The sequence below is a fragment of the Silurus aristotelis genome (genome assembly GCF_946808225.1).
Source record: "Silurus aristotelis genome assembly, chromosome: 1".
In the NCBI taxonomy this organism is placed as follows: domain Eukaryota; kingdom Metazoa; phylum Chordata; class Actinopteri; order Siluriformes; family Siluridae; genus Silurus; species Silurus aristotelis.
The window spans coordinates 31,098,703-31,114,212 of NC_139574.1; the positions used below are offsets into that span (position 1 = coordinate 31,098,703).

At 36.9% G+C, this 15,510-nt stretch overlaps 1 protein-coding gene across 2 annotated transcripts; it reads right to left on the reverse strand.

The window, feature by feature from the left end:
* Positions 1 to 1,233: 1,233 nt before the first annotated feature.
* On the reverse strand, positions 1,234 to 14,814 carry mapre2 (microtubule-associated protein, RP/EB family, member 2). Of its 2 annotated transcripts, none has more exons than XM_083529329.1 (7): positions 14,607 to 14,814; positions 7,769 to 7,896; positions 6,872 to 7,017; positions 6,565 to 6,781; positions 6,213 to 6,361; positions 5,331 to 5,489; positions 1,234 to 3,484 (listed from the first exon to the last, which is right to left on the reverse strand). In XM_083529329.1, exons 2-7 carry the CDS (start codon positions 7,887 to 7,889, stop codon positions 3,407 to 3,409), a joined length of 870 nt encoding a protein of 289 aa, XP_083385455.1. In that variant the 5' UTR covers positions 7,890 to 7,896; positions 14,607 to 14,814; the 3' UTR covers positions 1,234 to 3,406. The 2 variants fall into 2 exon arrangements, with proteins under 2 accessions (XP_083385455.1, XP_083385454.1); XM_083529328.1 differs by lacking the exon at positions 14,607 to 14,814 and adding an exon at positions 10,516 to 10,840.
* Positions 14,815 to 15,510: the final 696 nt, after the last annotated feature.

A 15,510-nucleotide genomic window follows, 5' to 3' on the forward strand; every position in this document is an offset into this window, starting at 1 on the left:
ATTAAATTCATAGCGTTTCTCTGGTTTGCGCTGCTCCCAGAAGTGTCTGTTTACGAGTTTCTCTCCAGTCAGATTTCAGTTGTTATATTACAGGTTGTCAGGGTCAAAATCTGTCGTAAGGCCTTAAGAATCAGCGACACAGGCACCTAAAGCGTAAATTGTAAAGTACATGCTGCATGAAGCTGTTGATTTAACCAGATTTCAAGTTGGCAATCTAGCAGGCATACAATAACATTAGCATTTTCACATCCTGTTGTTTTTTTTTGGATGGTCAGAAAGCGCATTAGTCAGAGCTCTTAAACCGCTTCTGTAGCACACTGCACAAGGTCAAATATAATTGTGTGGAGATTTATTGTGACTTTGGTGAATTTAAAAACAATGGTTGGCAATGAAAATGCAGTGTGTTATTTTTGTTAGTGGTATGAATCTGATGACTTAAGACGGGTGAATATTTCTACAAGCCACTTTAGATCAGTCCTCAACAAAAAACATTAATTATAAAAAATAAAAAAATTACCCACGATCTGATTTAGGTGTTTATTTTGGTGTTTATTTAGCAAAGGTTTGGCTTTGCGTTTGTTTTTTGTGTTGGCATAGTCATATATATATATATATATATATATATATATATATATATATATATATTTAAATGTGAAGAAGACATTGATTTGGTCGCAGATACGATTACAAGGCCATTTTCAAGACAGACTTTTCAAGAAAGGCTGGACATTGTGAGGAAAGGTCAGTCAAGATAGATTTAAAACAGTTGTTAAGCGTTTTATAAATACCATTTATACTTTTGCATTTCCTTTCCTACAGAATTGTCACAAAAACACAATTTCAGGAAAACTTTAATGCACATAAATTTTCATTTTACGAGGTTAATACTGATGCTTCTGGCAGAGCTTGTTGAATTGTGTTAATTTGGTTTCTTGTTTTAGGCAATGCTCCGTTATATCATTATTTGTGAAATAATAAGAAATGATAAATTATGCATATATTATCACAATTTATAGACATAAAAGCCAAAAATATCATAAAAGCAACATATTTCTGTATATATGATTTATTGATTATAAATGATAAACATTAAGAAAATACTAATCAAATTCTTTAGTAAAATAAATAATTTTTTTTTATAAAAATACGCTGTAATGATCTACAAATGAATCATATTAATAAATCATTAAAAGTTTAAATAGTTTTATGAATAAATTCCACACAAACATTTACTTTTGAAAGTGACAGATTTTTTTATTACGGCAAATTTAAATCTCTCTGGAGATTTAAAAAAGCAGGTTAAACATACAAAAACAAACAAACAAGGAAAAAAAAACATGTAACTTTTTTTGTTTTATATTAAATATGTAAAAAGCAGGTCAAGTTATTCACAAATAAAAATGAAAACATGCAGCACAGTTTGTTTGGGGAATGCATAATGAGGGAGAGAGAGAGAGAGAGAGAGAGAGAGAGAGAGAGAGAGAGAGAGAGAGAGAGAGAGAGAGAATAAACAAACAAACAAAAAAGAGCATTTTCTATTTATAGTTATTACAGTACATTACATTCCTCTTCATTGTACACAATAATAAATGAGTTGTGGAGTTCGGTAGTGGAAATAAATGCAACATCATCATGAAACAGTATACGATGCACTGGAACACTGCGTTTCTGACCGAGATTTACCGTTACGTCCTCCTGCTAAAACCTGGACTTATTTAAAATTATATTAAAATATCTTCGATACACGTTTCTTTTACTAATTTTCTTTCTCCTCAGAAGGTGGCAGGCTTCTAAATAAAAATGACAAAATAAAATGTCACAAAGATACTGTAAAACAAATACACTAGAGTCTATCAAATAACAAGAACGAACTGAGACACAAAGCTGCTCATGGTGTATAAAAGCATTCGCATCGATTCAGATATCTAGACGCAAAAGTATAGAGGTCAAAATACAAACCATCAATACATTGAGGGAGGAGGATTATAAATATTGCAAATCGTACTCCTACAGCCGGTTGCACCAACACTAGATGGCGATAAGTCTCTAGTTTAGCTTGTAGTTTGTCGCATGTAAGCATTGACTAGCTGCCAATTTTTGTTTTGTGTATTCAATTCTAATGGTAACTGTTCAGCCCAACAGTTTTACCTGTAAATATGTTTACTGTATTTACGTTCTGTGGTTAACTTTAAAAATTGATTAGCACTGATAGCAAAACCCTTTTGGCTACCTACGCTCACCTTAGAGGCGACGACGTTCCCTGAAAATAAAAATTTAATAATGAAATCACAATGACCGATGTGTTTCAAAGTGAAAATTATAGGAGAACTAACTAAACATAGGACCGCTCAGGTGATTGGATTGGTCTAAAAAACAAAAACAAAAACAAAAAAACCCCAACAACTATCAATTAATTAACAATCAAAAATTGTTGCCATTTTTGTGACATCTAAATTGAAATACTCAAATTGAGAAAGTCTGATTCGAAAAAAAATTGTGATGTCACTATGTACATTCGAAACAATCTCCTGTCGCTTTGCTAGTGTGAACGTAGGGTTATGTTCCTATGCGACGTTACGATCGTCGAGGGGAAAAAACATTTCCTCGAGCGAATCACTGAAAACTAAAACAATCTGAGTTTTAGGTTCACACTTAGAACTGTGTTACACATTATGCTAATAGGAGAAACCGTAATCTTTTTTTTTAGTGTGTAAACTTTAAACGTAGTGAATATTTCTGCTAAACTAAGTGGCCTTCAACTGGTGCAACTGGCTGCTGATTACTCACTAACAGAATGTCTAATACTAACATAGGGTTTTGTAAGGAGGTCGCTGAGGTGTTTTTTTATTTTTATTTTTTTTAATGAATCAGATTTAGCTTAGCATTTGGGTGGTGTGATCAGGCATTGCTAGCAAAAAAAGAACGATTAGCTCCTTACAATCAAGGGATTTTTCCACTTTATATTCGTTGTTTTATTTATTTTATGCTGCTACTTTTAAAAAGTCAAAAAAGCCAGTAATGTTTGCCAAAAGACTGATCATAAACAACAGTAAGCACATGTGGTATATTTAAAAAAAAAAATAAAAAAATCAAATAAAAATGTTTAACCTTCATAATATTCCTATTAAAATCAAACCAATAGTGCTGTGGAGAGCAGGAAAACAACTTTGTGGTAAAAGTATAAAGGGTTGTTTTTTTGTTGTTGTTTTTCTCTCTTTTTTTTATACTGAGGCATGTACAGGAACGAGATTTAATTATGCATTTCACAAAATGTCTGGACTTCTGGACATTTTCTCTTGTGCCATCTTAACAGAAAATAAAAGTCAAAACTCACAAACGGCAAAGGTGTGTGTGTGTGTGTGTCTGTGTGTGTGTGTGTGTGTGTGTGTGTGTGTGTGTGTGATGTTCAATATTCATCCTGTGTGTCGTCGGGGACTTCCGCTTCCTGTGCCAGAGCCTCATGTTCTCCTTCTCCTTCAGTCTCCTGAACAAATAAATACACAATACATACGTTACCCACATCTGTACTTTTTATTTTCTCAAAACTCTGTAGTTAGCTGTTAGAGTTGAGACGCACTGTGAGGATTTAATCCTGAAAATAGTACACGTTGGTATTCGGAACTCATTGATGGAGAGAAACACGACTAAATAATTAGACGAGGGCGCATTTTCTTTCCAGAAAAAGTGCAATTTTATAATGAGATTTATAATATAACTGTGGAAAGTATTTGTTCATTTTGTTAAATTGATATTCAAGATTACAGATATTCTATACAGTGGGGAAATTATTATTTGATCCCTGCTGATTTTGTGAGTTTACCCCCTTACAAAGAAATGAACAGTCTAGAATTAATTAATATGTATTTAGTAAGAATTCTGACTCCCACACACTCAGATTATTCATGTACCTTTAAGAAAGAACTCCTAATATCAACTCATTATGTGTATAAAAGACACCAGTCACAGAATCAACCTCTTTCATTCAAACCTCTTCACCACCATGGGAAAGACCAAAGAGCTGTCAAATGACGTCAGGGACAAGATTGTAGACCTGCACAAAGCTGGAATGGGCTACAAGACCATCAGATTGTTGTCTTGGCCGTATGTTTTTGGTCAGTGACATGCTGTAAGACCCGTCCACCACCCATCTTCAGTGTTCTTGGGCAAAGAGACAATGGTGTGTTACCAATGGTTTTCTTGGTGACTGTGGTCCCAGCTCTTTTGAGATCATTAACAAGCTCCTCCCGTGTAATTCCGGACTGATCCCTCACCTTTCTCAGAATCATCATTTGCAGGGAGCTTCAGAGCGAGTGGGCGATTGACTTATCTTGTATTTCTTTCATTTTCGAATGATCGCACCAACAGTGGTCTCTTTCTCTTTCCAAGCTTCTTGCTGATGGTCTTGTAGCCCATTCTATTTTGTTTCCTGACGTCCTTTGACAGCTCTTTGGTCTTGCTCATGGTGGTGGAGAGGTTTGAATGGAAGAGGTTCATTCTACACTGGACAAATGCAAAGTTATCAAAAATGTTCATTAAATATTGATCCCTTGTGTGATAGGTTCCTGTTCATTTCTGGCATTTAATATTTCATTTTCTTCCAGAAGTCTTGTGTTTATTAACCCTTCTCTTATTCTTGCCATAGCCTGCTTAACTACAGAACACTGTTTAGGTAATAATAAAAAAAAATATGATTACTTTTTCAACCTTGATATCAAGGCGTCTTATATAGCATAAATAGAAGGACAAATCTCCACCTACTTTTAGTCACTGGATCAGGGATCTTATGAATCATCTTACACTAGAGAAGATTTTCTATTTGGCAGCCAGTGTTGACATACATAGAGTAAATGGATCCAAATTTTTGCTGTTGTCATTTCTTTTCCTCTCTCTCTGTCCTTTCTTATGCTTGTTTTTGCTGCATATATGTGTATATTAACCTGAGTGATATAATAATGATGTAATAGTATAGAATAGGTCATAAGTGTGCATAACAATGTATACTATGTAAAATATCAATAATAAAAAAAATTGTTCAATACTCCAAGTGCATCATCGTAACAGATTTTTCCTTTAGTGCTTTATCATAGTACATTGGACAGCAAAAAAAGAAACACAGTTTCCCTCTTCAGTCCTAATTTTGTATCTCTGATTTCTTTTAGCAGGGATAAAAAAAAAAAAAGTTTTTTTAATCTTCAACTCAGGTGAATTCTGGCAACCCTTCATTTTAAGGTTATACTGATCCATACGTCATCAAATGTATCAAACTCTGAACACAAGAAACTTTCCCCTGTTAAATCCTAATGTACATGTAAAAGAGAAAAAGAACAAACCTGTTCATCTGTGGAGTAGAGTATTTCCATAATTCTTTCCACAAAGGGTCCGTTATCCTGGCCCTGATCCTGGCACAGCAGCTCCACTTCCCGCAGCTTCCCGAAGTAGTAGTCCCGCTCCTTCTCCGCACCCTCAAGGGCCAGCTTTAACGTGTTCATCTACAGCGGAAACAAGAGCGGAGTTACAGAAACTCTCCAAGACCACGCCCACACTAAAATCAGTGTACATAATTCATATTATTTATAGCACACCACTATGTGATTCTGATTGGTCGGAATTCAAAAGATTAATTTTTTTTAAGATTGTATTTTACAAGTTTGTGTGGAAAAGGAGTCTCCATATTCCCAAGACAGAGGTTTTGATTCATGCTTTGTGTAAGAATCAGTAATAACAGGAAGCAACTTGTTTCATGGAAGTTCCACAACATTAAATGTAGCTCTAAATGTATAAAAAAAACATGTGTTTGTTAATACAATTGAATGCAAAACAATAAAACGTTTTATAGCATGTCGTTAATGGAAAAAAAAAATCAACAGTATCTATTGGTTGGGCTGCATCACACCACAGTCATTGATGATTAAATACCAATACTATGCCAATTACAGTGATTTAAAATGGAATTAAACCATGAATGGATAAACATGATGTTAGCCTTCGCAAATTAAAAGTTGTTCATGCAAACCGCTGTGGTATAAAAGGAATAAAACATGTCCGAATATGCGGTTACTGGAATATAATACTTTGTGTCGTTGATTCAGTTCCTATAACCACATACCCCACAGTATTTTCCTCCTTACAGACAGATCATTAGTGAGTGAATTCAGGCAAACCGTTGATTAAATATGAAATAACGATAAGTAAACAGGGAAGCTGTTGTAAACCTGTTCGTTAAGCTGCGCTACTTGAGCCTCCAGCTCCTTCTCGCCCTTGGCCGGGATGGCTGCTGTCGTTACAGGGCCCTTTTTGGCAGAAGAGGGTCGCGAGGTTGACGTGGACGATTTGGGGGTTGCAGTCGCTGACCTAGCTGCCCCTGGGTCACATGGTTGGTATAAAAGTTAGCAAATGGCACTGTTAGTCTTCACTCATGAATTATTCCATGCAGTAAGTCAATGAAAGCAGTCAGGGTTTGATTTAGTGGAGACTAATTTGGTAGCACATCAGGCCCTGTTTAAACCAGTTAGTTGGTTAATTAACCATTAAATGTTAAGAAGTGAGCCAGGAGTGAAGACTAACCTGCTGTGGGAGAGCTGGCTGCATGGGGTGACTTCTTAGGCAGGTTGAAGATCTGCTCCCCGGGGTCTGGAGGAGGAATGGCGTCCTGCCCCTGACGTGCCTGGACAGGATCGTACTCCTTACCATCATAGTTGGCGTCGAAGAACTTTTTGAACCATTGGATGAAATCCAGGTTATCCTGAAATCGACCCTTGACTAGCTTCTCTACTGGAATTATCTGCAAGTCAGACAGTTTCACTTAATATTCCTTCCTGTATTCCGATATTTTTTATTCGTTTTCTGTCTGTTGACTTTCCGGTTCCCTCACCTTGTCCACGTTCATCCGCTTGAAGGAGGCTTGAAGAAGTTTGAAGTTGTGAATGTACTCGTGCTCCAGCTTGGCCTGGAACTTGACCTTCTTAAGACTGATGCAGCCAGGGAATAGCATATCCATAAACTGACAGTAAGCAGCACCTGAAACGGGAAAAGGTTTAGCACAAGAATATGATAGAGGTGTGGCAAAATATCACAGTGTGAAATAAGAAAAAGAAATAATCAACGGCTGATGGGGCAAGTGAACAAGATAATTAACGTACGAGAATGTGGGATTTACGGAGAAGGAACGAGATAAATAAAGCATAAAAACTATTAGGTTGGGGGTCATAAAACTGCATAAAAGCAAGATAGAGTCATAGGAATGAGATAGTTAAAGGATGGGATTGAGATAAGAAAAAAAAAAAGCATTCCATGCAATGTGCATTTTGCTAATCTAATTTAATCATCTGTCATGTTTATTATTATTCGTTGATAGTTGTGAAATGTTGCAAAACAAGTTAGTACATGTCTGTACATGTAACTGTAAAAAAAAAAAAAAAAAGAAAAAAAAAATCGTGGGTCCTGGAGACTTTTGGAACGGTCTAATACTCCATAAATATTTAATACATAGATAAATCTCTCCTGCCTATCACACACACACACACACACACACACACACACACACACACACACTGGGAAAAATGAAAGACGAATCACACTGTGAGGAAAAAACACCACAAAAGTGTTGTGCACCAAAGTAACACTTGTTCCAGCTTATAACCGCTTATTCCATGTTATTATCATATTGTTAGAGACTCGTTTTAACCCTGAACAGCTACTTTCCAGGAAAACAACACTGCGCAGCACACTGGAGTCTATGACACTCTGCCAGAGTAACACAAGAGTTTACCTGAAGACAGCTGCTCCACTTTCGTGTAGTTTAGACTTAGCAGGTCGTTGACCCAGGCCGTGATGTCATGCCTGCTCATAGTCTCCTGGGTGATTGAGGTAGAATACACGTTGACCGCCATGCCCCAGCTGTGAACGACAAACATCATCATCTACTCAGTGGCTTGGCTTCAGACATCTTCTCGACAAATGTAAACCTGTCAAGGTGAAAAAGTGCACTTCTACTGAAAGTACCGTAATTTCCGGACTATAAAGCGCACCCATATATAAGCCACTAAATTTTACAAATATTTTTATTTTGAACATAAATAAGGCACACCTGTCTATAAGCCGCAGGCTTCTACACTAATGTACTTTACACAGGCTTTAACAACAGACACGTTACACACTGTGTAACGGGTGAAATATGTTGCGCTTCCTTTAGGAGCATAGCAGTATTTTGAGAATAGCATGTCACTGCATTTTTCCGCTAATACTGCATGTGTGCAAGACCGAGGAATATGTCCTTATTATTTTTTGATGCTCATTTCTAAGTTTCTTTGACTAACACGTAACGCCGTTGCCAAGAAAAATAAAAAAGCACGAGTTTTGGAAACCTGTCTGTGCTATGATTTCTGTTGCAACTGGAGTTAGCGAGCTCTCCTTTCACCCAGACTCAACGCGTTACAACGGCTTGTATCTAAACAGTAGCTGACCAAGAAAGTCATTGTTCACTGTCTTCCTCCTTCCTTTCATAACTACTGTATTTCTCTCAGGCGTTTATCTTTTGGCATCGTCATGCATTTAAAAAATACGTTTTTTCTCGCGATGCCGTGCAGCTCAGAACACAGGTGCAGTGCGTTTTTTCGTTTCCGTTCGGAAATTTCATTGGTCTAATGTTATGTCGCTCAGTTTTTTAGCTTGAAGTTTGTGAAACCGGGAAAAACCCAGGAAAAATCCATAAATAGGCCGCTTCGTTGTTTAAGCCGCGGGGTTCAAAACGTGGGAAAAAAGTAGCGGCTTATAGTCCGAAAAATACAGTACTTTCTTCCCCTTTTTTTAAAAATGTAACTGAAACCTACATTTAACAAGTTATAATATGAAAGCCATGTTTGGAATGTACATTTTGTTCGTTAGATCCTGTTTTCTCTCGCATTATAGCAGTGGTGGTTTGATGGTGGTGAATGATCATTAATTTTGGAGGTTTCCCATCACAGCCAAGCTGCCACTTATCTTTCTCTTTCTCTTCCCTTTTTCCCTCTCTTGGGAAGTTCTAAAAAAAACCCCTCAAACTTGTCATTCTGTTAAAACCTTTACACCTTAAAACCTTAAAAGTTACAGCTAAAAAAAAACGGTTACTTTCCTGTAATAAAGCTCGAACAATGAAAACTCCTTCAAAAATACTAAAATAAATCCCCTCAAAAAAAGCATGTATCAAAAAAACAAAAAAAAACAAAACAAATAAAAATCAATAAATACATCTGTAAAAAAGAACAAGACTGTCTGAGGCACAAAAAAACACTATATATTAGGATTCCCTTGCAAAACATGTAATAATGTAATAATACAAATACAATGCTGCATTGATTTTGTAAACATTTGGACATGCCTAATATAGACATATCAACTGTGTTCTGCATCCACGCGTCACGCGATCCCAAAAAAAAAAAATAATAAAATAAAGAAATAAAAAAGTGAGTGTAGAAGACAGCGTTGTAGTCTCTAATACACAAAACCATTTCTGTTGTGAAAAACATTGCAGACAGAAGGCCGGTGTGTATAACAACTGTCTATATTAGAAATGTGTGTTCACCACGGTGACCCTGTTTTTTATCCCATACAAAAGGCTGCAGGAAAAATGGAGATGGTGATTATATGGATGGAAACATGTGATATAGACAATATCATATAAAGTTTAACCATCAGAAATCAACTATGTCTGGGAAATATATTTATTATGTTGCTGATAGGTGCAATAAATCTGTTTGTTTGGGTTGATATCTGAAGAAACCTAGTGATGTCTTGTTTAAGAAGCTTCAAAGTTCTTGCTTAAGGTGTTAACTCGATTAAAAAGTTGCTCATTAACCGGCGCTGAGATGATTAGAGCCGCTAAATCAGTCCCTAATCTAAGATTAGCATAAAGGATGGGGGGGAGCGATACTCCTACCTGTATTCAACAAACCCCGCCCACTAACCCGGGATTGGCTAGAAATCCGCACGGCTACGCAACAGCCAATCAAAACAGAGGAAGCGAAATCGCCACGTTCAATCATATCTCGGGAAGCGGACCGTCTCAGAATACAGGTGGGAAATTGAACAAAATGGAAAAGGATCTATAATATGGAATCCGTTCATCTTTTCTTAATCTTATATGCAAGGAAGTGAAATCTGCGTAAGGTCAACATGCTGAATTGATATACATTATATATGCATATATTAGTAGTGTCTTTTTACACACACACACACACACAGGCCTCTTCGTGTAACGTTTGCAAACCGCTAGGATGGTGCATGACATTTCTGGCATTTCATAATTTTTTCACACAAAAAATATAACGGTGTCCAGTGGCTCAAAATGTCCAATTTGGGAAGATTTCTAGCAATTTCCATACACACAGTTACGTATTGAGAGGAAGCGATCATGTAACAGTACCGCGCATTGCGTTTCTCTGCATTACATTAAAGCCTCACTTAAGGGTTGTGTTTTTAATCATCAGATTTACGCGTTTTTTGGGTTTTTTTTCTCGTTTGTTTGTTTGCTTATTTTACCTGTACGCCCGTTCTCCTCGCACTGTGTTCTTTCTGTAAGGGATGATGTTGGTTCCATTGTCCTCAATGATGTCGTTATTATTCTCTCCGTTCGGGGACAGTGCTTGAGTGGGACCTGGCATTTGGGTCTGGGAAAAAAGAAATCTGGAACCGCTCTCGGAAAAATACTACTAATATTAATACTACTGATAATAAAAGAACAGCTATAACAATAATAATAATAACAGACGGCAGGATCGGGGGGGGGGGAGTTTTGGCTTGTTTCTAAGGCGGGTCTCGCGCTGAGCTCGGCGGTGACGTCACCCCTTAGCGACACCCCCACGTGACTAGGAGTGTCTGTGATTTTCGTTATCGTTATAAACAATTTTTATTCGAGAACCTAGCAAGTGTTCTTTAAAAGCGTCGAGGGGATACATGTCTATATATTAAATACATTTGTACTGTTTTTTCCTGTTTAAAGGAAAAGTATTTAAAAATTAAATTAATAAAGATCAATAAGGCTTCTGACTGCGGTGCACTTTCGATGCAATACTCCATCCAGCCGTTGGGAGGTGCTATAAGTGAACTATTTTTCAATAATCGGACGTGGTGTGATTTTGATTTTTTTCCTTTTACACTACAAAGAGTAGTGATTTTATTCCGGTAAAAAAAAAATTTAGATTTTAAATTAGATTTTTTTTAAACTTTTTTTTTGTGTGTGTGTTTTCTGCCTTGCACATTCTTCCAAATGCATGCACATTATATATATTTTTTATATAATAATTTGTATTTTTGATTTCTTTTTCGGTGTTCCGCATCTGCCCCACCGAAAAAAAAAAAATCAAAAATACAGCACGTGAGATAATATAACAAGCCTATTTTTTTAAGCCAGACGGGGCCCAAAGAACCGATCTTTGGTCCTGGGACTCATTTCATATTAAACTGGATGAGCTGCATTAAATGTAGAAACTCTTAAGTAAAGCTTTAAGTAAAATCTTTAAACTCATGATGTTTGTTTTTGTTTCAGGTTTCCTGGTGACAGGGAAAGGTTTGCTTTAATAAAACAAAAAAAATGCCTTATTAAAAAAATAAAACCAGACTTCCACAGTACTCAAGCTCTGTAATGCATTTAAAAGCACTGTTCATCACCACTTCATTGATGAACTGGAACTCCAAGTACACACAAGGCCTCCTCAACATCACAACACCTCATTAATGCGCTTTTTTCAAAATGAACACTACACCATACAGCCACACTGCATCTTCACAAATCTACTAAAACCCTCCCAGTAAAAAGTGAAGATTATTATGAACAAGTACAACTAAATCTGGAATCAGATCAAAAATACGCACATTTGACATATGTCTATGAGACATTCTTCAAATTCTTTTGGCCATAAAGTGTGAATCCTGGCTATAGACTCGGTCCAAATGTAAAAACATCCTAAAATGGGTTTCTCGCTGAGCAACAATCCTAACGAGAACAATTCATACTCATAAAAAATATATACAAATCTCAGCTTATAAACCCTGCATAGACAGTTAATTAAAGTGCATTAAGAAGGAGGACAGCATAGGATCATTCAAAACCCCTTGGACAGCCACCAGGAGACTACAAGCTCATTTCAGGATCATGCTGATGATGTAAACTATGCAGAATGTTGCTATCAATAAAAAATAAAATACAAAAATGAATCGATAGAAGATTTTCATCCTAAAATCTGATATAGAATCGTACTATCACACAGTATCACGTTATCCGTTAATGATACCTTTCTCAGTGTATTGTTAAAAGTGTGCCCGGCCAGTTAAGGATGTTTGCGGGATGGATGGCTTTTGAGCGTTCATGCTACCTACTGGGTAAAAAGACCAGTCACTCTTTTTCTCTTTTAAGAGTACTGGTACCAGAGCTGCTACGAGCCACAAGTGCCGAATCGGTCTAAGATTAGATTTGGCACGTGATAAAAAAAAAAAAACAAACGATTCCAGTTAGTTGTAGGAAAATAACCAATGGCAGGGTGGTGTGAGAGGGCAGTCCATTTTCGCTTCTCTCATACCACATGGATTTGACCACAACTGCAATATCTGACACATTAAAAAAAAAAAACAATACATTGGACTTTCTACCCGTTTTTATATAAACAGTCTTCCCTTCACCACCCTTTTCATTTCCTTTCTCACAAATTTAATGAGACAAAAAGTCTTTCCTTGAACTTTAAAAAATGCACTGATACTGAACAGAAAACATTCCCGCATCAACAAAACAAAACAAAACAAATTTTTAAGATAATGCTGAGCATCCATAACGTTATTCGTTAACGTAGATATGTGCGTTAATACGACCCTGAGAGGTGCAAATACGCAACCGCTACAGAAAACCAATCGACACTTTCCAACTAATCAGAATCCGGCAGCTCTGTGGCTCAATATGTAAGTAATACAGTTATTCTATTAGACAAACGCTAGGATCAAAATATACCCCATTATTCTTATGTACATCATGGTCTAATGCAGGACTTATGTGGAAATTGGAGACAAGTTCAAGATTTAAGTACCGTAGTGCTGCTTTTAATGCAGCTGATTCGACAATTTGCTAAACCGTTACAGGGATGAATAAAAGACTAAGATTTGTAGGAGTGTAAAAAAGTGTAACAAAATATCTAATGAGGGTGCTGTTGCAAGAACAGATGAATGGTAGGAGGAGCTGTGACGCACCACCTGACGTGTTTTATTCCACTTATACAACAGCATTTTCTCACTGATTACAATTTTTATTTATCAAGAGCATGTATTGTTTTTTCGCTAAATGCTGTTGAACATCCACAGAGCAGGTTAGATCGGAAACAATCGTTTCTATTTCGGTCAATTGACCTAATTGTTAGGAAAAGAAGAAGACTTCTATTAGTTAATGTTACGTACGGAGACTCCAGTGTCCGTGCTGTGAAAATTTCCGAGGTAAATCTGTAGCGTAATGCTTTCTGGATGGAAGAGTTCACCCTTTCTGGGTTCTCTGTAACATTTTTGTTAGTTAGGTTTCTTTTTTTTAATCCTTATCATTGTCTCTAAAAGAGGTTGATTTGGGATTGTGTGTTTATAGCTGCTATAACATGATCCAGAGGATACATATCTTTTAGCAATAAGGTGTAGGTAGAAAGGGACGAATAGTACGGCGTCGCTCTTTACTAAACGAAAAATTGGAACCCGACAACAAACTACTTTGGTGTAAGAGAAATAAAACACTCTATTGTAAAACAAATATTGACTCCGCTGTGGTATCAGGACCTTCACCTCATCACTCCTTTTCTGATTAGTTTTCTCTCACAGCATGAGATGCAAATGTGGTTGTTTTTTTTTATTTATTCCTTTTGCACTTTTGAGTTAATTCTAATGTTAAAAATCCTCTTTACATGCCCATGCTGAGGTTGGGGGGCAACCAGTGACCAGTGCTAGTGAATAGATGTAGTGAATCTGTACCAGTCTGTTCTGAAGCCTTTTGTGCTTCTAAATGCCTTATTGATTTTTTTTGTTGTTTTCCAGCACACTCACTACAGCTGGATTTTGCTTTTAATTCCAGTTTTTTCCAACAACAAAACAATAATAGATTTGTTTAATAAAACCAAGCGGCTATGCAAAGTTTTAACTACAGGGTTCATTTGAAACGTGTGCATTCACACTTGCACCCATTTCCACGTATAGAGGCAAAGAACGCTAGCTAGCGTCCATGCTAACATTCTTCATCACGTCCGATTTTCATACATCGGACACTTTTTTCATATCGAAAGGAAAGTGGCACGAGAGAAAAGGAAGAAATAAGCAATGCAAATGGCAGCGTTGTTATTTTATTAGTTAACAAATAAATTAATGAATAAAAAGAATACTGACAGCTTGTCAATTGATTTGACGGCTAATCTAGCTAGCGTCTAGCACACTCAAAGCTGCGCGCGCTGCTCGACTTCCGGACATGTCGCCCCCCCCACACCCTACTCTTTCTCCTTCACCTCCCTGTCCATTTGTCTCTGTGTGTTAAAAAAAAAAAAAAAAAGAAATGAGCATCAGATCTGGGTTAGTTTTCATGCCGCTTGATCTACACCTCGGATCCAAACTCGACTCACCCGTAAACTCCCTCAACTCCGACCTGGACACACACACACTCTCTCTTTCTCTCTCCTCAGCTGCTTGTGTTTAATGCCCACCTCCGGCGCGTCCTCTTATTCACACACCGCGCCCTCGTCCGTCTGTCTGTCTGTCCGACAGCAGCGTGGCGTGTGTACACTGTACACCCAGAAAAAACATCAGCACACTCCTCATACACCACAGGAGGTTTTTTTACTTAGGATGTCATAAAAAAATTAAAAAAAAATCAGCTTCTGGCTCCATTCACTTTTGCTCTTGCTGGTGCACCTTTCATACAGTTCCCACCTGTAGATAAATACAATCACCCTGTACATTAACACAGTGTATTATAATAATATTATCACGCAACCTTTTACCCCGTTAATGCATTTTAACGTGCAGTTCTATTACCACGTGACCACACTATTATAAACAGTAGATCAGTTCTCTTGTCATTTTACCTTCTTTCTCGTGCTCGTCTTCACATTTTTCTACACCGCAGTTTCTCAATTAGGACATACATAAAATAGGAAAAAAAAAAATGTTTCGAGCTCGATTGACTTTCCCTTTATTTCCTGGTAAAGCTTATGTACCGTTATTTACGTTCTATATATATATATATATATATATATATTTTGCAATTTGCGTTAATGCACCTTAATGTGCACTATTATAAAAAAATCATAATTTTACGTTCTTTCAATTAAACTTCACCTTAATAATCTCCATCGTGTAGCTCATGCTTTGTTGTAGGTCTAAACCTACTGTTGTAACATTACCCTTTCTCTTAGAGATTAATAACTTGTTTTTGTTAATTCTTGCACTCTTTCCCGTTTGCATTTATGGGTCTTCCTTTCTTTATTCCTTCCTGTCTTCCTAGATTCCTTCCTGTCCGTCTTCAGT

Bases quoted from the DNA above. Each gene is read 5' to 3' on its own strand.
- mapre2 (XM_083529328.1), bottom strand. From the start codon at position 10,637: ATGCCAGGTCCCACTCAAGCACTGTCCCCGAACGGAGAGAATAATAAC. The intron at 7,018-7,768 runs GTAAACTCTTGT...TTCCCGTTTCAG, and splicing joins AGTGGAGCAGCTGTCTTCAG to GTGCTGCTTACTGTCAGTTT. The intron at 5,490-6,212 runs GTTTACAACAGC...TTTCCGCTGTAG, and splicing joins TAGCGCAGCTTAACGAACAG to ATGAACACGTTAAAGCTGGC.